The following is a 23,164-nucleotide window of genomic DNA, read 5'->3' as shown; positions in this document are numbered from 1 at the left end:
CTGGGAACTTAGCAGCTGGCTCTGGGATGGGGGACCTTCAACTTCTGAGATAAGAGATGGAGTTCAGTGACAGGGCCTCAGGACAAAACCGGCTAGAAGAAAGTCAGGTCAGTTCATTTAAATAAAATATTCGATGCCGGGTATTGACCTATGCACCAATGATAACTGTGACCTGATCACCTCTCCCAGCCTAGATTGTTTATGTGAAAAGTGGGCAAATGAACAGATCGTTTAAATACAAAATGGAAAATGATGATAAAATTGGGAAACTCACAGGGTGCTAGGAGAGGATGAACTAAAGACATTTTAAACACTGGTGGGGTCCAGTGAAGGCTTTCTTCCTGCTGGGGATGCCTAAGCAGAGTCCTGGGTAAATAAAATTTTACGAAGCAACGAAGGTGGAAAGGGAGTTTCATGTAAAGAGCCAAAGCACAGAGATGTGAACGTGGTGTGAGAGAGAATTATTAGTAATTTAGCATTACCAGAAAAGGGAATGAAAAATCCAGGCAGAAAGGCACGCTGGGACCAGATCGCAGGGGGCTTTACATTCTAAGTGTAGGAGCTTGTCTTATTTCATAGGTGATGGGAAGCCACTGAAAGATCTTAAGCTGGAGAGAAACAGTGCCTGATGTGGCCCAGGTGCCTGTGGAAATTCGAGAGATTCTCACAGGCAGAGGGATATATAAGTCTCCAGCTTAGTAGAAACTTCTATATGATAATACTATAAAATAAAATAAATTGAGATTTCCTACCATTCCTATCCTGAAAGCTCATTGCCCATCGCACTGGAATGGGGGAACGAGACTGTTCCCAATGATGTGACACCACGTGTACCGTGCTCTGCCCCAGTTCCTCTGAGGAAACTCATGAATGGGAACCATCCGGTTACCATATTTGTTTGAAGGAAGAAAGCAAAGAAATGAGGGTCTCAATCTGATCATACAACTGTTTTATTCTTGTACTCTTGTGCTGTTTACAGTGTCTCCCAGTGAAGAAGAACCCCAGTTGGCAGGGAATGTGATTAGGGACCTTCAGTGAATCAGCAGCAACCACAGGAGAATCCAGGGATGGGAAGGAGATACAGGGACCCAAGGCAAAAGGACTGTTAGTGCTAGTTTGCCCATTTCCTGGCCTCTAGTTGCTCGAATGGGAATAAAAGAGGGAATATTAAATGATTGTCTACTGGGATGGAGAACCGGGGAGATCTGGCTATGAGAGGGGATCAGAAGCGTGGGGGCAGGATTAAAGCCTGGGTTTTAAGCATCTTGTTCGGGGCACCACTGTGAGAGACAGTGTGGGAGAGGATGCAGCGATAAGAGAAGGTGGAGGTTGATGGAGATGGGGCTCAGCTGTGATCAGGGAGGAGGGACGGGGCTCTTCTGGGTGGCAAGGGTAGGGAAAGGGATGGGCAGAGGCGCTCATTCTGTCCAGTCCTTCTTGATGGACAGGCTCCACTCCCAGGTAAGGTGGTCGTGCTTGTCATCATCCGTGAAGAAGGATTTGTTGTGGTAAGTGCCTCGAGCCAGCATGCCCTTGGGAGCCTCCTCAGTTGGAGTCAGAAACTCATACTCCTCTGGCCGAGGCCCGTAGCTGCCAACCATGAATGTTGCTTTATCCACTGGGAAGAAAGAAAAGTTCATTAGGGTGAAAGCCTGGTAGAGGGAAAACAAACACTGCACACTGAAGAATTTGGAGCACAGCTCACTGTGATCAAAGCCAAGAGCAATGGTTTCCAATCCTGGCTAAATACCAGATTTACCTGGGGCAACTTTTTTTTTTTCTCTTAAAAACATTTTTTAAAAAAAATTGGAGTTCTTTTGAATAATACACTATTCTTTGACCCACTCCCAAAGGTTAGTGATCTGCTGTGGGTCCCAAGCATCGGTGTCTTTAAAACACATTACAGATGATTTTGAGATTCAGGAAGGTGGGGAATCAGTGCCCTAAATCCATGGGGATCTAGACTCTTTTTATGGATATGTAGCAGATTATACCATAAAAAAAATCCCAGGTGTCTAAAGGTACAAACTCCCAGTTATAAGATAAGTAAGTCCTGGGGATGGAATGCACAGCATGGTGACCATCGTTAACAGTACTCTAGTGTATATTTGGAAGTTGCTGAGAGAGTTGATATTAAAAGTTCTCAACACAAGAAAAAAGCATTGTAACTATGTGTGGTGATGGGTATTAACTAAACTTTTGGTAATCATTCTGCAATATATACATATATCAGATCATTATGCTATAAGCCTCAAAATGATACAATGTTATATGTCAATTCTATCTCCATAAAAAAATATCTCAAACTAGTTGAGACCTGAGTTCTGGCTTCAGCTCTGCAACTACCTAACACTTTGGAGCCTCTCTTTCTTTTCTATATAATGAACTTCAAGGGTCTTCTATATACAAACTATCAATCTATGAACAGTTGGAGGAGATAAGGTAACAGCTGGGGATCAGAATGAACAGAACTTATGGATGGAATAATTAAATGGAAAGGAAAACCCAATAATTTGGTAAAAACAAAAAATAGTGATGAACTGGGACAGATGGTAAAAATAGCCAACCAAAGTTATTAATAGGTAACTGGGTTATATATTAAGAATAGTAGGGATTAGAAAGTATAAATAAAGGTAGGTAGGCAGGCAGGTGACATTTAGTTAGCTGTTGTTTTGAATAAGCTTGGAGGAACCGCTACAGACACCTCATCGACCTCTTGCCCAAGTGAAGCACCACAGTCTTTACGCCCAAAGGAAAATAATAAACTGAACTATTTTTTCATGAGACTAGGTATTGGAACGATCAACCACGATCTTTCAGGTTAACAATCTTCTGTGGCATTTGAGTCACTGAGTGGTTCTCTATGCCATGCAAATGGATCAGCATCTTCCCTAGCCCTCATTGATCGATTTGGAGGAACTGACCTACAGCATCTTCCCTAGCCCTCATTGATCGATTTGGAGGAACTAACCTACACATTATTGTTTCACACTTCCGGGGGATGCTGTTTGACACCTTCAGGTAAAAGGGAACTTTACAAGTGCTTCCATCAGCCTTCCACCGTTCACTTCTCCCTGCCCATATTAATGGAAGACAACTGAAGACAGGTTCCCACGGCATGTACCGCTTAGGTGCAACTTGTCAAGAAAACTGCATGTTAAGTAATGTGATATTATTTGTTTCAGTTACAAAGCTTTTCTCGATTCTAGAAAGAGTACTTTTTTCTATTTCTTTGTTTATGAAATTGAGCACTGTCCCTACCCCTCTGCCCCGCCACCTGCCCCCCGTATGCTGCTACCACCTCCCATTGGATAGGTCTTTCCTATCTCGGATTTCTCTGACACCCAGGTTTTATACTTGTGAACTGCTTTTATAATTTTTTTTTAATTTTAAGACTACATTTATGTACTTTGATTCAAACTTATCTTGGTTACTCTTCCCCTTTACAAGTAATAAAGTTGAATTCCAGAAGCTGAATGCTGAAGGTTAGTGGCTGACCCAGTCTTAACTAAGTTTCCTGAATACAGATCTTGCCATTAATACGTAGGTTAGAAGTATATGTGTGCCTCTCATAGGGTGAGTGTCCACAGCTGTCATCAGATTCTTAAATGAGTTTAGGGCCAAAAGTTGCTAATAACCTGAAGTTTAAGTGTCGGTGAGAAGCAGAGTTTGGGACAGTGGAAAGTGTTGATACTTTACCTTTCACCCCAGTCCGGTAGGTGTGTTGAACATATTTCAGTCCTGACACAATATCCCTGTTCACCTGTAGGTGGGAAGGATTCAAGCGATTCGGATTAGAGAGGATCTTTCATTTTCCCTCATCTTTCATGCTGATCCTACCTAGCTGAGGCTTCTCTGAGGACGAAAGGACTGAAGATTCGGTTCAGAATAAGTTACTACTGTCTTTTAGCGTGATGATGAGGCAGACATTGGAGAGAGGAGGTCACAAGACTCAACGTTACCAACCTGGTTGTAACTGTCTAGTACTGTGATTTTTGGTGTCGGGGATGGGGTGGTTAATTACAACATTGTCTCAATATTCTTCATTGCATTTCTCCTTCCTCAATGGTCCAGAGAATGGTCTTGATCTCCCCTCCCTGATATTACTGGCCAGAAGACCATCCTCGTTTTAGGTTACAAAGGTACCCATGGAAACTATTGTGTAAATATCTGAAAAATCCTAACTTCAGAAATGATCCACCTAACATATGAAAAACAAGCAAAGAGAAAAGCCGTAGTGGAAAATCAGGTCTAGAAGGTGACTTTGCCTGGAATGTAACTGTGATTGGAGTCTAGAGATGAGGGGATGTGTCACAGGAAAACATCCCCCTCATATGTAAATAATGGGTGAAATCCATTTGCATCTGTATTTTGGATGGCTGTCATTTTCAGACGTTGTCTGAGATTTTGCCACTTTCCCAAGACTTTCAAAGAAAATTTACTAAAGCAGAATGAAAATATAGACAGCCCAAGCACTTTGTTTTTCCATGATTCATTCTACCTAGGACTGAACTGGTCTCTCTGTTAATTTTATACAGTGGTCATGTTTATACAAACAAATTAAAGTGGGCATGGCAGCATTAGCTGGATGGCTTGGTTAATTGTTCACCGATGTAAGAATTAAAGCATCTTAAAAATAGGTTCTCCTCGACAATAGGTAGGACTCCCTTTTTGTTTTGGACAGAATAGTTAAAGCAATCTGTCAGTGCTACATTTTGTTTCGTTGGCAATGAGGTAGCATAGCCGTGAATACTGCCAGCTGAGGTTTGAAACTGTCGTTCAGTAAAATCTGTAGCATAAACCTACCAAAAGCAGACAGAAAGAAAACAGCTTCATTGAAGAAACTGTGATGAAATGAAACCCAAACTTTCTAATTCCTCTGACTTCCACATGTGACTCATAGAAACAGGAAAAATGAATGCATCTTTCTAGAAGTCTCTAAGCTGGTCTTCTGGGCCTAGTAGAAGATGTGGTCTGGTGGTTAAAAGACCAAAAAACAGGAATGGTGGCAGGGTAGTAAATAAGGGCTTCAAAATAAAGAGATTCCTGTTTTTCTACTGCTCAATAGAGGGTTCATTTAACATAAATGTGGTTGAAACAGACGAAAGAAAAGTATAAATATTCCTAGTTATTCTCTTCCTCTGCCAGCACATCCCTCCCAATTGTCTTTTCCACCCCAGGAAAAGACAGTTTACTGGGAGCATGAATAAAAGTGAGAGCCGGGCTTCCCTGGTGGCACAGTGGTTGAGAGTCCGCCTGTCGATGCAGGGGACATGGGTTCGTGCCCCGGTCCGGGAAGATCCCACATGCCGCGGAGCGGCTGGGCCCGTGAGCCATGGCCGCTGAGCCTGCGTGTCCAGAGCCTGTGCTCCGCAACGGGAGAGGCCACAGCAGTGAGAGGCCCGCGTACCGCAAAAAAAACCCAACAAACAAACAAACAAACAAAAAGTGAGAGCCATGGAAATCACATATACCACATCTCCTTGCGAGGCAGAAGGAAAAGAGGAAGAAACTAAAAGAACCATCCCAGTTTTTGGAGAGTGTTGTTAAGTTTTGAGGGAGAAAGAGAACTTTGAGAACAACTAAGAGAGTTAATGAAAGAGGATTCTAGGGTGTGTTGCTGGTGTTATGAATGCAAACTTTCTTGGACATTTTTCAAAAGACATCAGTAAAGATTTAAATCACTTTCCAATTACATATTTTCAGTTTGGAACTGGTGTTTCTTCCTCGATCCACGCTGGGACAGGCCACAGGGAGGTTCGACTTTATGTGGGTTACACATAGAGAGTGACCTTTCCCTGTTAGAGACAAGGCCAAATCTCTGAAGTGGATGGGACTTGAAAACTGCTTTCTGTGCCCACCTCCTCCATCGCCTTCATGTATAATCCTGACTGCCGAGGACCCAACCCCGGCCTCGCCACCCATGGCAGAAGCCCACGCACCAGACCTTTCCTTCTCATCTTATTCACATCAACATTTCTTTTTGAATTTTATTTATTTATTTTTATACAGCAGGTTCCTATTAGTTATCTATCTTATACATATTAATGTATATGTGTCAATTCCAACTGCTTATTAAATTGAAAAATTAAGGCAGTAGCATTAATGATTCGAAATTGGACTGATGTGAAACCCATTTGAAGCATATTTGGATACAACGCCTTACTAAACTCTCAGGTGCTTTAGTAATAAATACAGGAAACAAGTAAGTGACTATTATAGAGTGTCTATTATAGAGTAGGCATCAACAAATATTTTCAGAAGGAAATTATTTTGAGGCATATTTGTATGTGGTGGGGAATGATTGTCCATGGACCCTGAATCATATCCTGAACCTTGGAGAAAGAAGGGCTGGTGTACAAATAGAGAGGGCAGATGGGGTCTTTGTTGGTGGAGCCCAAGCCCTGGAGGAAGTGACCAAGTGGGAGTGAGGGGCAACCAAAGCACATATAAGCAATTAAATGCAAACAGTGAATTTCTAACTCATTTGTTTTCAAAGTCAAGGTTACTTTTCTCCTTGATTTTGGTTGCTCACTGGGATGTGGGCCTATTCATTCTGTCAGTTTATCTCCTATTTAGTTTTGCTCTTATTTGTTTACCTGCTGTACAACTAAGTTGTAATTTCCAGTTATTTACCAAGCACCACACCCCCTGGATTTATATATCCTTGAGCAATTAGAGCTGAGGCTCTAGCTGTTCTATTTTCTTTTCCTATTAATTGATTCATTCATTTATCTATTTCTCAATAAATAGTCATGAAATATCTACCATTTTAAAAGTTTTGCTTGAAATATTGCAAAGAAGTGATAGACAGTCTCTCCCTATCTCAAGGTGTTTAGGCTGAATAGGGGAGAAATGATACAAATGGTGTAATACAAATTAATGTGTGCCTTGTGGATGGGAGTATTAGAAGGTCCCAGGAGAGGGATCCCATTGGCTTCAGTGATCAAGGGAGAGTCCAAGGGAAGGGTCCTGGCTGGAAAAAAGCATGAAGCAAAGGTGCACCTGTAACAGGTAGAGCCCAGGATTGGGGAGAGGACAGTCCAGGGAAAAAAGAGAAATAAACAAAAAGTATGCCAACGTGATAATGCAAGAAATTTGATTTTTTCTTCCTCTGATTATAGGAAGGATTTAAACTTTATTAAAACATACAAAACCAGATACTTACTTTGAAGTTAATTTTGACTCTATATTCAACACCTTCCTTTAGCACAAAGGTTTCTTTTTTGAGGGCTTCCAGATCCCCTGTAGAAGTGGATTGTGAAAGAGTTAATTCTCCTCAGAAGGACATTCACAAGGAGATGAATGAAGTTGAAGCTCCAGAGCCATTTGCTGGGCTCCTCAGAGCAACATGGTCCACATGGTCCTCAAGTCAAAGAATGTCTGAGATTAGTTGCTGCACAAAAACACATTTGAAATGCCTGAAATCTTGCAGCCAGATGTGAAAGAAATGTGATAGAGCTTTCCCCCAAGTTTGACTGCAACCTTAAGGATATGTAAGATGCTATGGTTAAAGACTCTGCCCCCACCCCTCAAATAAAGAAATAGGAGAAAAATATTATATGAGTGCCAGCTATTTTTTTTTGTAGATTTGTTAGCATTTGTGGTGTTTTCTAGCTTTAAAAAATGTACTCATTTGGTTCCTTTTTATCATTCTAAAAAAATTTCACTTTTGTACTTAATTTTGCTTTTGCATTTGCAATTTCATATTATTTTTCTTAAGGAAAAGGAAACATCACTTAAGTTATAAAAGCTTCAGGCTCCATAAAACTGAGATCTGCCCCTAATTAGAGAGGTGATCTTTCTCTGCTCCTCTCCCAACGTGATCCTGTATAATTTGACATTCGGGGTGACTGTGTGTGTGTGTGTGTGTGTGTGTGTGTGTGTGTGTGTTTTGCACAATTCTGTGTACCTGCTTCATGTACAGAGTTGGTACCAGCATCCTATGTATACATCTGGGATTCCCCTCGATAGCTTTTTTGTGACAGAAAACTGAATTTGGTTTTCTCGCTGCTGGGAAAAGAGGACAGAGACCAAGTTTTCCCTGCAATATCATCAAGCCCTTCTGAACAGAGCAGGTTTCCTTAGCGCTAATTCAGCCCTTATCTTGCAAAATGATGGCTGTACCCGGTAACTTTACGCAATTTCGCACAGGAAGAGGTCTGAGGTCCGATGAGAGAGAGAGAGAGAGAGAGAGTTTCTCTCTTGGAGAAATGCTAGAACGTGGAGATAGCTGAATGTATGCTCTAATGATTTCGGTTGAATAGGAAGTGTGTCTTAGCCTCCAATTTCCTCTCTCTGACAAAAAGCCCATATAAGGTAAAGAGTGGATGTGTCCTGTGTGAGGGGAACCACCTTGCTGTTAAGCCTACTGTTCTAGAGTCATGCTTTATTCTGTCTCATGAGTCCATTTTTTGAATCTAGTAATAATTTTTGGTTTTTTACTAAAGACCTGCCTTTCATGCCCCAAACCCCTAGCTCAGTGGCCCTTTCCTCATTCCTCCCATTTGCCTATTTTCCCCAAATCAGCCACCTTCCCCGTCTCTCCTCATTTCCTCCAGACCTAAGTCTCAGGAAAGGACTTGACCCTTGTCACAATAAAGTGAAAGAAAATAACATGTTAATTTGTACATCTTTAGTGGGGGAAGTTGCTTATTTAAAAGAATCAGAGCTTTAAGTTAAATAATGTGTATTTAACAGTGGAATTCCTAGCATTATTCAGGAGGTCTTAGATTTCTTCTTGTCTTTGGGTAAGTTCTGTAGCTGATGCAAGGTCAATATTTTCTCTGATGTTTAGATTGTATAAATATTACCATTTCAGAAGCATACAGCTTGCTTCTTAACATTTCCACCAGCAGTCTTTTTACACAAATAGTAATTCTCCTGCTACCATGTGGAGATAAAAATCTGAAGTAAATATGATATAGGTAGATATATCCAGTACTTACACCTGACCCCTTTTCAATTAGAGACAGAGATTGGGCTTTTCATTAAGCACAGTAAATACTGTGAAAACTATGATTTGTGAACTGACTCAGCATACCTTACTAGAATTCACTTTACTAGGATTTTTCTCTTTTTTTGCTGAGACAGAAGACAAAAACCAGTTTGCCCAGTGATGCCATTAGGCCCCACTAAACAGAACAGATGTGTCCACTTACCAGTGAGGTCCATGGTGATGGGTCCTGGGGCACTTTCACAAACCAGGGTAAGACGGGTGACAGTGACATTGGGAGCTGTTGGGTCTGCAGGATTCAAAAGGGAATATAAGCACAGAGAGGAGGTATTTGCATACTCGTGTGTGTGTGTGTGTGTGTGTGTGTGTGCATTTAAAGTAGGAGAGAGAGAAGATAACAAAGAAAAGGGATATCTCCATCTGGAGGAGAAAAGAAATGGAAGTGGCTGATTCACCATGCTTGGTCTGAGTGGCCTTATACATTCCAGTGATGCTATTTCTGCTTCAGGTCCTTGTAGGTCCATCTCAGTCCTCAATAGCAGACATCTCCTGAGTGGCTATGGGTACTCTGCTGGTTAGTCATGACCCATCCATATCTTTGGGCCATGTCTTTCTTAGTTCGCCATTGCCTATGTGTATGTGGAAGAGATGGTTATTTAGGTAAGGAGTGAGAAGGAGAAAGAGATGAAAAAGAGAGAAGGTGAGCAATAGTGGAGAGAAGACAATTCTGAGTGGTAGTCTGAAATTCCTTCTAAACCCTCCCTATGTGTTATTTTTATCTATGTCAATGTCAACTTGCACCTTATCTCCAAAGAAAACTTAATTATCTGGTCCATAACTTGATTCGGCACATAGAGATTGCACCTCACTCACTTAACCCTGGGAGCACTTGGTACATTTTCCTTTGCAACTGCTCCTGAGTAGCTGAAATGTCTGCCTTGTCAGTGCCCCTCCACCTGCCCCGCATCTCGGCACACACGCACCTGCTACCACAGGCCCGTCCCCCAGGAGCGTTTTCTTGTACTTCGCTAGACTTTCATCATCTTTGTCCATCTCCTGCAGCTCCTTCAGGGACTTCTGTGGTGGAGGCTTGTAACTGAGCTTGCCATCCAGCTCTTCATCCTCCTCCAGGTGTGGTTCTGGGGCCTTTTCAGTCATTTTGATCTAGAGAGAGAGGGAGGGAGAGAAAGAAAGAGAGAGAGAGAGGATGGTCTATTAGCCAAAAGTCAGTGGATATGAACGATGTTTGTGGGGCTGTTCTTAGCATTATTTTTGCCCTAATGAACTTGTGTAATTGTCAGTGATTTTCCAGATTCTCCCCTAATTCAGCCTCATTCTATTTCACAAAATAAGAATATAATGCATTCCAGGCTTTCCTTTCACATGCCTGAATGTTACCGTACTGGGATGTGTCCCTCCTGTTCACTGAATGAAACTGACAGAAAATAAGTAACTCTTCGGGAATCCTGTAAAACAAGTGAGACAACATAGTACAGCTGTCCCTGACGATAATGAGTGTCCCTAGCTCATATACTTATAGAAATTATCACAGTCCTCCAAATCCAGCCAGCCTTGCCGGTGTCAAAGTGCCTAGTGTGTACAATCCCAGTTATGATGGTTTCAAGTACGTGCTAAAAAATGTTAGCTCTTTCCCATTCATTGAATCTTTCCCTGACCTCCTACAAGAGCTCAAAGGTAACTCATGAGAAGTTGTAGGTCCCTGTGATACCTGCCTGAGTGTCTGATTCGTTTTCCCCCAACACTGCTAATAATTTCTTGAGCGCAGGTACTAAGTGTTGTGTTTCTCTTGAATCTCCCAAGACACTGAAATAGTTCAGCCATTTTATAAGCGTTCATTCATTAACTTAATAGGTTCTATATATAAAGATCTTCTGTTCTTTTGAAATGACACAAAATAACAAAGGACTCTAAATTCCTCCAGACAAATTATAACTGTGTCTTTAGTACCTTCTATCAATTTTCACTTCCCTTTTAGTACTTCTCTACCCTCTTGAGATCTCCCCTGACCTTATGCTCTAAGACCTCACCTGGGCGTACTCTGGGGTCTGTCTTCTTCCATCATCATTTATATTTACTTGTTTTGTGTTAAAACATTGAGGGAAGATCTAATAAAATTATTCACACATAAGTGTTGATGAACGAATAATAAATGTAAAAATCACTCCTCTTAGGGCATGTAAAGCCAGAGCTTTTCAGAGCTGAAATGACCCTTAGAGGTAATGTATTCCAAACCCTAATTTAATCATTGAGAACCTTGAAACCCAGAGATTAAAAGAATTGCCCAAGTTCACATAGTGGGGTGAGATGCCATGTTTTAATAAAGAGGAAGAAATCTCTACTGGAAGAATTTCAGGCCCCATGGCTGGAAGCAATGGAGCTATTTGGGGGAAACAAATGAGATATTTGGAGAAGGAGATAATGTCCTGATTTGCTTTTGTTCTGCTCTGAGGGTAACCCTCTTCCCTGTTTTGGGTAAAGGCTTTAGTGCTCGGAAGTGGCAGAACACTAAGTAAATACCTATCACATCTCATCCTGAGTGACTCTTCAAATCTCTAAAAAGTCCCCTGAGAGTGAAGCTGTGTCTGGCCAAAATCAGTTATGGTTTTGAGTCTCAATGTCACTATTATTGGCAACAGGAAGAAAAATAATTTGGAAGCAGTTTTAACAGAATAAAAAAAAGGGAAGGAAAAGAAATCATATCTCCTGGCTCCTCAATCCTCTTCCAGCAAACTAACAAGCCAAACACTGTGACTCTTGGATCAACTCTGAAAACAGTATTGCAATGCCCAGGTCCACTTCCTGTGTAGGAAGGAAGCATGTAGGCCTGTTCCTATGGCAACTCTTGCTTCAGCTACAGAACCCACTCCACTCAGAGTTGAGCCTCTAGAGAAGATCACAATAAACAGAGTGACTAACTCAACTCATGTTACAAAAAACACTCAGGGAAAGTGAATGAACTGGTTGGAAAAACAATGAAGGATGCAGTGGGTGGAGGTTGTAGGTTGTGGGTAGTTTAAGGACAACCATTAAGTCACACATAAAGAGCAACCCAGAGGAGACTAATCAGATGAGACAGGTTCTCCTCTGGAGCCTGACCAGATATCCAGGGTAGAGGTCACATAAGAAACCTGCAGACAGAGCATCAGGAAAGCTATCTACAGATGAAAGCATCTCAGGCCCCATAGGCAGGACTTTCTGGAATATATTGCTTGGTTCTAACAAGTCATGTGCTTGAAGTTTGACCATGAGATGATGACATCACAGAAGATCACGGTGACTTTAATAACCTAGCGAATTGTAATTCTGCACCCTCAAATCTCAATTTTGAAAGGAGAGAGAGAGAGAGAGAATCAGAGACAGAGACAGAGAGACAGAGAGAGAGAAAGATCTGGTCTAGGACAGCATTTCCTAACTCCTCACAGTGTAATCATTGACAAGTCAATTTATCTGTCATCTAGAGCTTGATCTTTTCATTAGTGAATCTGAGACTTGTGTCACTTTTAAATTTCCTTGATTCATTACAGATACAATAATTGCTCTATAAAAATGAGCCAAAAATGTATTTAAAGGCATTGAAGATCAGAGGATAATGTGGGATTACTATATGAAATTGTAGAAGTCAAGAGGAGGAAATTCGGGACTACATGAAAATAATTTGGTCTAATTATATAGCATAAAAAAAAAGAGATATGAAGTCAGATGACCCCAAACCAGTTCACTCTGGAGAGCTGCTTGGAAAAAAAAGATGAAAATGTCATAATATGGCAAATAAAGGACTGGAAACCACTTCTTAGGGAAAGGCCTTTTGAAAGCAAAATTAAGGTCACAAATATATGATGAGCCTCTAGTATTTACAAGACACTGTACTTTAGCACATACTGATGTTTGTCATTCTCCAAAGTGGAGAAGACATTGGAGGAAGCGCAATCTAGCCCTATCGAAAAGCCCAGCTTGTCTGACTGATGTTTCTTAATCTTTTTGGAGATTACAAAGCTCTTTAAAAATTGGGTAAGGGTCATGGTCCTTATAAAAGGAAAAAAGGAAAAAGCCCATGAAATTGTGCATGCAGTACAGGGGTTCATGGACTCCTGAAGTCCTTTGTAGATTCTACTGAAGTCCGTGATTAAGAACATGACCTTGAAAGTGTCACTTTTGGAAACAATGAAGCAGAGCGTTGAGTGTTAAAGGGGAAGCTTGCTTGTCTCTGAAGCCTGGCCAGACCAATGACACAACTCAGCCTCAAGCCACGGATCCTGTCTGTGAGCCTGAAACGCTGGCCCTCAGAAGCAGGAGAAGTTACCATGTAACATCTGGATCTGACCACAAGCCCAGCAGAAGAGCGACAGTGCACAGGGGGCAGTTTTAGGGAAGAGTTCTGGGTCAATCTATTTGATTTTGGATAATTATTCCCTCACTGAACTAGGCCTCATCATGCAAGAGTTTTCATTCTGGCTTTGCCACTAACTAGCTGTAACCCTGCGAGCAAATGTTGCAACTGCTGTGATCTTCCTTTCCTCATCTTGGGAAGTGAGGGGTTAGGGCAGACCATCTCTAGGTGCTTTCCTTTTCTAAGGCCTTTACCTGTAGTCAAGTGTCAGCTAAATTGCCATTCCGTTACCTTATTTCACCGGTGTATATGAGACTACCTACCTCTGTTTTACTATTTCAAATTTATGTGAATTCCCCAAAGATCCTACATTTTCAATTTCACAGTTCATTTCCGGGGAACTTCAGATTCTCCCAAAGCCCCAACTGGTTTATATATCTTGACAATGGTTTCCCAGACTACCTGTGTGTGTATATTGAATCACAAATGCAATTTTCCTTTTTATAATTTTTATTGTTTTTTTGTTTTTGGCCGCACCATGCAGCTTGAACGATCTCAGTTCCCTGACCAGGGGTTGAACCCAGACCATGGCAGCGAAAGCCTGGAATCCTAACCCCTAGGCCACCAGGGAACTCCCTCATTTTTCTCTTTTCCATTTTATGGGTGCTGCTGAAGTGAAAATAGTAATTTTATGGAAATTCCAGACTTTTTTCTAATCTCATCATCTAAAGAACAGCTGGTTTTGTAACTGATGATAATAATTCTAACAGTTATCACACATAGTGCTAAATGCTGTCACGAGGATTATCTCATTTAGTCCTCACCACAACCTTAAGGACGGCCGTTATCACCATTCCCTTCTACAGACCAGGAAACTAAAGGTGAGGTAAGTAATTTGCCCAAGAAGATTGCTGTGTAAGCGGCAGAATGAATATCTGAGCCCGGGTGGTCTGACCTGAGGCTCTACGCTCTGTCACTCCAGCTCTCTTTATTAAGAAGTAATAATGAAACTGGAGAGCTCTGGAGAGCTCGTTTGGTCATTGTGGGAATCTCCCTGGGGGGTGCACAGGCAGAGGTAAGTGCTGCTTTGCAAAACTGCAGGGCAGCTTTAGCAAGTCAGGGAAGTGTCACATAAAGAGGGTTTTCAGTGCAACTAGGCTCCATGTCCCCTTGCGCAAGTCACTGAACCTCTGCTCCAGTTTTGGCCTCTGCAAAATGAAATCATTGCGTTAAAACATCTCTGAGACCCTTTCATAATTCAATGACCCTAATGCTCCTTAAGTTAAAGAAGGCTGTAAAACAAGAAAGGGAAAGAGGAAGTGGAGGTGAGGTTGGGGAGAACCCAGCCCATCAGCACAGAACGTTCTTGTTGGGGTCTGCTCACCTCCCTCTGCAGCTCACCCCCTGTTCCACAAAGAGCAGGGCTGTTTTGTTTGTTTGTTTCTTTGTAGGTTGTTTTTGACTTTGGTTCTTTACACAGTAGAAGTGAAATGGAGAATTATCAATTTTTTATTTCATAAGGCCCCAAAGCACATACGCTTTTTTTTTTTATGTGCTCACCACTCTACTTATCTACTTCCTGCTTCACAGATGCCTACACATGTGAATTTTCACAGCAAACCCACACACACCCATGTTTAGTATTCAGTGAAACAGTGCCAAGATTTAGATGGGCGGAGGCAGCCACTTAATCCTCTCAGGCTCAATTAAAATGCCAAATTAAATTAGGGTGGGTACTCATGGCGTGAGTATAACATAGCACAAATCGGTGTTTTTGCTTACAAATTCAGTGAAATTTCCAAGACACTGAAAGTGAAATGCCCTTAAGAATTTACCAAGACACTGAAAGTGAAATGCCCTTAAGAATTTACCAGTCTCCAGGATGGAGCACACTCTACTGGTTCATTAATGCAGTTCTAAATAATTGGAGGGCAAGAAAAGGTAAAACTCTTGAGTTTAGATGAAACAAATCACCTGGTTAATTCATAGAAAGATGACCCTGTATGTCTCCTGGAACTTGAGCTTTGAGACCGATGGGCCAGAAATTCAAAATGTGTATCCACGATTGACTTTTTATGGGACTGAAGCCAGTTATTAACCTCATTGAGCCCAAGTTTTTCCACCAGTAAAGTGGGAATAATAATCTTTCTTTACAGGGTTGAAGAGTGGGAGAAAACATGAAAGTTCTTGGACTGTCCTGGTCAATAGTAGATGTTCAATAACACTCTATTCGCTTCCTCTCCTCCTTTCCTGGTGACGCTACAGTTTTGCTACAGTTTCAGCTTCAGCAAGGTAACTGACTGCCAGACACCAATGCTTTCTTTTGGATCTGCAGTGTTGACAAGCTCATCTCCTTCCTTCTTAAAAATAGATTTTGTCTCTTTGAGGAGTACGAAAGAGACAAGAAGTTCTGGGAACTGCAAGGATTGTTTATGAACTGAGTCAGCCATAAAATGGGACTGTCACTATTATATTTCTTTAAAAAGCAATTTAATTTTAGATTCTATTTTTTGCTTCCTTTCATAAGTAAAGCCAAGGGTCACTCTGTGAATGATGGGAAATGACAGGAGACACAGGCACAGCTAATGGAGAGAATTCCCTCTGGCTCTAGAGCAAAGTACAGTGGAGACTTAACTCATGCCCCAAAGTTGCCAGATCATGCTTCTTAGATGCACAGGCCGGAGTATTAGATAAAAGAGTAAAGTGGAGGGAGAGAGAGAGACAAATGTGGAAGTCACAGAAGTAGGGGATTTCCGTCAGAGAAGTACCTACGTGAGCATCAGCTTTCCCTGTCATCTTCGTTTCCCAATGTCCAGGATATGCCCACTTTCCCCAAATCTGGGGTTGTAGCTTTCCAGCAGGTCATGGAGAGCTGGACCCTCTCAGGGCTGGTGGAGGATGATTTGGGTCTGCTTTGCTGTCTACGTGGTAATTTGGCTCATTTGGGGAATCCGAGTTTATCCTTCGGGACTCCAGAAGCTGTCCTGTTTCTGGCTTCCTTTCTGGTGTGTCACTATTCCCTAGTGACCCGAGAGGAATTGGTGCTTCTAGGACCTCTCAGAGCTGCTCTTTACCACCCCCCACCAAGAACATCTGAAAGTGCAGTGCTGGATAAGAGGAACCAACCCCATGCCTGAGAGGACAGTGTCTTGTTACACTCTCTTGTTACAATAAACATTAAGATAAATCAGAGGAGGGTACAGGTTCCTAGAAGCAGAATTCTTTAGCATTTCCCTTGAAAGGGTTATTTCCTGAGAAATAATACATCATTCCTTCCCGGACATTCATAGTACAGCTGGTCTTCTGCTGATACTGAGGGCACGGGACTCAGAGCATCCATGGATTTTAGTATCAAGGAAGAAGGGGGGTGGTCCTAGGACCAGTGCCCCGTGGACACCCAGATTCATATGCAAAAGGAGAGAGAACTCAGCGGACGCATTCGTCTTTCCTGAGCCTCTGCTGTGTGAAGTCACTCTACTCCCACAAACGTTCATTTTAAATAATCCTCAAAGGAAACTGCATTAAGGCGGCCATTATTGGGCAAAAGACTACACTGCAATTATTCGATCCATTCACAGAGGTTTTAAATTAAGCATGAAAAGTTAGACAGAAGTAGAGACAATTTTTATAAGCACAAATGGTGAATATCAGCCCCTCTAAGAAAACCCAAGTGAATTTTTACAAGCTCTGGCTGTGGAAACCAGAGTGTGTGCAAACCAGCAGGGAGGGACTCAGTGATTCTTCATTGAATGGATAAACGTTGAAGTTTCAGGAGTAACATGAGACCCATCTCTGGGGGTGCCAGTATGGACTCTAACCCCAAATTCTGGGTGACAGTAACACTGACCCAGGAACAAGGATGCTCAGAATGTGGGATTAAAGAATATTTCTTCCATGGGCATTTCCTAAAATGTCCCTCTGAGGCATTGTAGCTACTGGTTCTTTTTTGCACCAGTGTGTGACCTTAGCCAAGTCATTGAACACTTCTGAGCCTTCCTGTCCTCACTGTGTCCTCTCAGAATTCAGATTTATACATTTCTCATACCAGGTCTGACCCGAAGAAGGCCCTCCACGTAAGTTGTTTCTCTTTCTCTATCTGCTTAATTTTTACTCCCCCCAAGGCATCTCTCTTCCTGCCAGCTGAAGTTTGGAATTTATTGTGCTCCCATGAATTGGTCGGGGCGCTCATTTTCCATCTGATTGACTCTGCTGTTCTGAGCTTCCACCGAAAACAGAACCTTGACATTGCTCCGAGGATACTTCCTGAGGGACAAACTCACGGTCTCCCAAATAAGGACCGAATTCCAATGCCTGGAAGATGCCAGCCTTTGTTCGGCTAAAACCTGGTTATTCCACGTGTGCTGGATCTGTGCGGTATGGATGGGGAATGAACTATTCTCTCAGAAGTCCACACATCTCAGGAAATAATAAGATGATCTTACTATGTCTGTGTCATATCTGGATTTGGGAGGGATCTTTCCTTATAAAGGTAATGAAACAAAGCAATGGTGAAGGTGAATGATGGTTGCCTATGACTGGACTCTCTGGGGCCAGCACAGACCGCTTGATTCTCTTTGCTTAATCATTCCTGCACTGAGGCTCCAACCTGCTAACCCCGAATTCAGTGGTTCTTGGTCTCTACATGAAGGGGTGACTACGGGACCTCCATGTAGGAGAAATCTGCATTCCCCGACCCTGAGCAGAAGAACAGCTCAGAGTTTATCAGACCCATGCCGCAAGTTACCCTAGGTCCAGAGTTTAATTACAGACCACTTTCTAAAACATGCTGCCTAGGACATCCTCTAAAAAGGAAGAAAGTATTTCCAGTCACACCTAAAGCACTTCTCATGGCTGCCAAATTCAGACCTTGACACTTTGAAGGCCCACTGACTGGGGGTCCTATCTGAGCCCACTTGGATTTTTCTAGAATGTATCTCTTAATAAATTGTTTGGTGTCTTCCGTGTTTGCTTTTAGTTCTCTCAGAGGTAAAGAGCTGGTCTTTGGCAACAACAGCACTTATCTTTTTGCCCATCTCACTGGCTTTTGCTAATGGTAGAAATGCTATCCCTGTAGAGTGATGAGTGAATAGCCATGCTCCCCCTTGGATAATTAAATCCCACTGTACCCTAGGGGAGGCTTTCATTATGCATTTCTCTTACATCCCCAGAAAATTCTTCAGTGGAAAAGAGCTTAATATTTGACAACTTTGAACCATTTTTTTTCTTTTCAACCAGTCTCTTTAAAATCTGCCTATAAACAGGAAACCACACGTCTCCACCCCAGCAGAAACCCACCATCCACCAACGCGTTTCGTATCAGTTTGGATCTACAGTCTTTTTGCTTCTGAGCTTGGCCAGATGCCGGCTCCAACCTTGTAGGAACCTGGCCAGGCACGCCCAGTGGGTACATTCAGAGCCTTTTTCCAGGACATCCAGAATTTATCTCCTGGGCTGTAGCACTCACCCTCCCTCACCGAGGTGCCTCCCCTGAGTCACTGCTGCCACTCCCGCTCTCCCGCTCTGACTTCCCCTTCTCTGCAGCCTCCTTAGGTACTTTCTTTTCATAAAGTTTGTTTTATAGAGGCACAGCCCCTCTCAAAAAAATAAACCGTAGAGGACTGTAGTCTTGTGTAGAGATTCCTCCATTTGTCTGTGCTCACCTGTAGCCTCCCCTACCCTGAAGGTATTTCAACTTACATTCAAGGGTTCACGTCTCCGTCCTGGGTGCCTCTGTCTCTCAAGGCTGACTTCTGAGCACTGGCAGTTAGAACAGGAAGGAAGTTGTGAGAAAAAAAAAAAAAAAGTTTTAAACCTACTTGAAGAGGAAACCCTGGGCTGTCTCAAATCCTGTTCCTTTGCTCTGTGTATCTCTTGATCAGCCAACTCTGAACAGCATTCCTGACAATTCACGGCACATGTGAGAGCATGGCCACCCATGTGAACACGGATATACCTGAGTGTTCAGACAAGGGTCTGGAGCTTATAACTGTGCGTCCTATGGATAATTGTGTGGATATGTCTAAAAATCAGTTTCAGTGCATACGCTTCTGAGGCAGTAATCTAAAACCAGTAGCAGAAAATTCACATAGACCTTACTTTGTATCACTAACTTCTGTTCCTTTGGGGTCTCTGCCAGCTTCCTTATCAGCCAGATATTTTGAAAGTTAGCTGGTAGTGAATGCAGGGTGCTAAGACATTATGAATTTTAACTACATGTATTTAGCCCTAAATCTTAACATTTGTCCTCAAACTGAGCTTTAGAGTTTTGTTGGTCATAATTTCAAGATGTAGCGTGTATTCCAGCACAAACCATCAAATGTTATTTATTGTAGTTTTCACTAATTTTTCTTTTAAATTAAAAGAAGCCAAAGCACTGTTTTGATTAAACCTCGGAATGCAGATTACAAAATAAAACTTCATTAATTCATAGTCTTCTAACTGAGAACTTGTTATAATTTTACAAGTGCTAAAACTGTCTTTGTACCTTATTTGAGGAAATGGCTTGTGAAGTAATTTAAATGGAAACAAGTTGCAGAGGCCATATTTAAATCATTTGAGGGAACAAACAGTTCTTAAAGCACCCAAGCCACATTTTCACTAGACATTTCCATTGTTGCTGCCAATAATAAATGCTTATTTGTATTAATATTTCAATATTCAGTATTTACATTGTTCTAATATGTTTAGAGCTGACTAATTATGCAAACTGACTTTTTTTTTTTTTTTTGGTGATACGCGGGCCTCTCACTGTGGTGGCCTCTCCCGTTGCGGAGCACAGGCTCCAGACGCACAGGCTCAGCGGCCATGGCTCATGGGCCCAGCTGCTCTGCGGCATGTGGGATCTTCCCGGACCGGGGCACGAACCCGTGTCCTCTGTATCGGCAGGCAGACTCTCAACCACTGCGCCACCAGGGAAGCCCCAAACTGACATTTATTATGAGAAACTGACATTTATTTTGTAGTCATTTAAATGTAGTGCATTCTGTTCGCTTCATTTAGTAAGTTGATGCCACCAGCTAGATCTTATCCTTAGTCAATGGAACTGAAATAAGTAAGGAGGTGGTGGTCATCTGATGGGAGAAAAGAGATTAATCTAGAAAAATATGAAAAGGAAAACAGTATAGAATTAAAATTAATAAAAGTGAGGAAAACCAAATACAGATTTAGTCTATAAATTTCAAAATGATGTAGATAGAACATAGCCTTTGAAACAAAGTATCTGACCGTATTATAAATAAAAGCGAATATTAATTTACACAGAAGATAGTAAAGTTTGTAGCTCAGAGCTCTCAAGAAGGGACATATTTCTTCTTTCAATAATACTTTTTGAGCACATAATTCCTCCAGGTATTGTTCTAGACACTGCATATAAATACAAGGTATCTAGATACAGCAGTAGGCAACAGACAATCTCAAAATCTCTGCTCTCTTGTGGAATTTATGTTCTAGGGGAGACAGACAATTGAAAAATAACATAGAATAACATAGGTAGAGTTACCATATGATCCAGCAATCCTACTCCTGGGCACATATCCAAAAAAAGCGAAACCTATAATTATAAAAGATACATGCACCCCAATGTTCACAGCAACATTATTTACAGTAGCCAAGACATGGAAGCAACCTAAATGTCCATTGACAGATGAATGGATAAAGAAGACATGGTATATATATATATATATAGAAGGTATATATAGACATGGTATATATGTATGATGGAATATTACTCAGCCATTAGAAAGAATGAAATAATGCCATTTGCAGCAACATGAATGGACCTAGAGATTGTCATACGAAGTGAAGTAAGTCAGACAGAGAAAGACAAGTGTCATATGATATCACTTACATGTGGAATCTAAAAAAAATGATACAAATGAACTTATTTACAAAACAGAAAAAGGCTCATAGATGTAGAAAACAAACTTATAGTTACCAAAGGGGAAAGGGGGAGGGAGGGATAAATTAGGAGCTTGGGATTAACAGATACACACTACTGTACATAAAACAGATAAACAACAAGGACCTACTATATAGCACAGGGAACTATATTCAGTACATTGTAATAACCTATACTGGAAAAGAATCAGGTGTACAGAAGGACCTGTACACCTGAAACTAACACAACATTGTAACTCAACTATACTTCAATAAAAAACAACAACATAGGTAGAATAAATTATTTGGAACAAGAAGGATTTGAAAAATTGGGAGTGGTAGATTCAATGGATGCCACTATCCATTTCTCATACTCTTAGGGAAGCCATCACTATTCAAAAAGGGCATTTTTTTTCTTCTAAACCCAATATGTCCTCACAATTTTTCTTAATGCACTGCTTTAGGCACAGACATTGGAAGGTATGAAAACCTCTAAAAGAGTCTGTAAAAGAAATATGTATGTATGCAGTGTGTGTACATTTATTGGGGGAGGAGAGAGAATTCATAGCTTTCATCAAATTTTCAAGGAGGTCCATGACCTCAAATGAATTAAGAGTTGCTAATGTAGAATAGAGCCTCTTCTTGATGATATAATGATGGATTTTCAGTAAGTAGGAGGACAATTGCCATATTCTTCTAAAATATCTTCCAGCATCACGGTCAGGGTTGGGATCTACCTGAAATTACCATTTCTCATTTTCTTCTGTTGCAGTTCATTTTTCACATGTATTTTTTATCTGATGAGAAAACTGAGATTAAGAGTTTCCGTCAAGAAGATTAACATGGCAGACGTCCCCCTTCTAGCCCATGCTGACAAAGATGTGTTATGTACCAAGGCTCCCATCTCCATATCTGAGCTTCTGGAAGTGTACGAAAATGCCTGTCATGGTAGTAAGATGCTCTTACTCTAAGGACCTTAGGTCTGTAATGCCAAATGAAATCAATGGAACTGGGAAATTTGCACAGGAATTTCCGGAACACAATCAAAACTTTTAAGTATTTTCTAGCTTTCCTTTGCTGCTATAAGGATACTGAAATGTAAATTCTAGGCAAATTTTCCATGGTACCTTCGCCGTGAGCCTGAAAAAGTGACGGATGACTGCAGACTGTTGAAACCTCCCCTTTCTGCAGAGACATATTTCATTTTTTTTTTTAATTTAAAAAGCATATATTAAGCATTCTGTTAACCGGCGTTTTTAAAGCGCCTTCTAGGGATATCATATGATGCTAAATAAGGCCTTCCACAGACTTAAACTAGATGCATTTGAAATAAAATAGATGTAAAGTTCTATATCTAAATAACTAGAAAAAAGAAAAGGAAGTTCTAAAAGTTGAGAATAAAAAGAGTTGAGATTGTCTTGGAAGTTACTCCCAAGGCTGTAGCAGACAACAGATTTAGCAGACAATCAAGAGTGTGATGTGTCAGACGGTGGGAGGGTGGACAATTCAACTTTGGACTCTCTCAGTAATACTGTCCTGATCACATGTATATATTGTACAATTAGAATGTGGACTAGCCATGCTAGATGACACATGGAGTATTACGTTAATGCAGACACAGTATTTCAAGAAAAATGTTGGCTAACTACATACGTTCTAGATGAGACCAACAAGCTTGGTGGGGATGTGGAGGAGGGCTGACCAGAGGGAAAATTCTAGAAACTATCAGAATAATTACTGAAGAAACTAAGGATGTTTAAGCCAGGAGAAGAGAAGTTCACAGTTTTGGTGAAAATGCTATTGACATTGCAGAAATCACCAGAATCAACTCTAAATACATCCATCGTCATCAAAAATTGTCTGAGCTCAAAACTAGCATTATTCTCTCATCATTTGATGGAGTAAAAACTTGAATGTTTTAGTTCCCTCCGTTCTCCCCAAATTAGACCATGCACTGCTAGGTCATAGCACAAGGCCTGGGTTCT

At 41.3% G+C, this 23,164-nt stretch overlaps 1 protein-coding gene across 1 annotated transcript; it reads right to left on the bottom strand.

Annotated features, from left to right (window-relative positions):
- Positions 1–937: 937 nt before the first annotated feature.
- Positions 938–19,050, bottom strand: ARHGDIB (Rho GDP dissociation inhibitor beta). Its single transcript, XM_065887330.1, has 6 exons — positions 19,002–19,050; positions 9,940–10,120; positions 9,162–9,245; positions 7,169–7,245; positions 3,700–3,763; positions 938–1,618 (listed from the first exon to the last, which is right to left on the bottom strand). Exons 2-6 carry the CDS (start codon positions 10,112–10,114, stop codon positions 1,419–1,421), a joined length of 600 nt encoding a protein of 199 aa, XP_065743402.1. The 5' UTR covers positions 10,115–10,120; positions 19,002–19,050; the 3' UTR covers positions 938–1,418.
- Positions 19,051–23,164: the final 4,114 nt, after the last annotated feature.

The sequence above is a fragment of the Phocoena phocoena genome, chromosome 11, assembly GCF_963924675.1.
Source record: "Phocoena phocoena chromosome 11, mPhoPho1.1, whole genome shotgun sequence".
Taxonomy (NCBI): Eukaryota; Metazoa; Chordata; class Mammalia; order Artiodactyla; family Phocoenidae; genus Phocoena; species Phocoena phocoena.
This window is presented reverse-complemented; position numbering and strand designations above follow the sequence as displayed.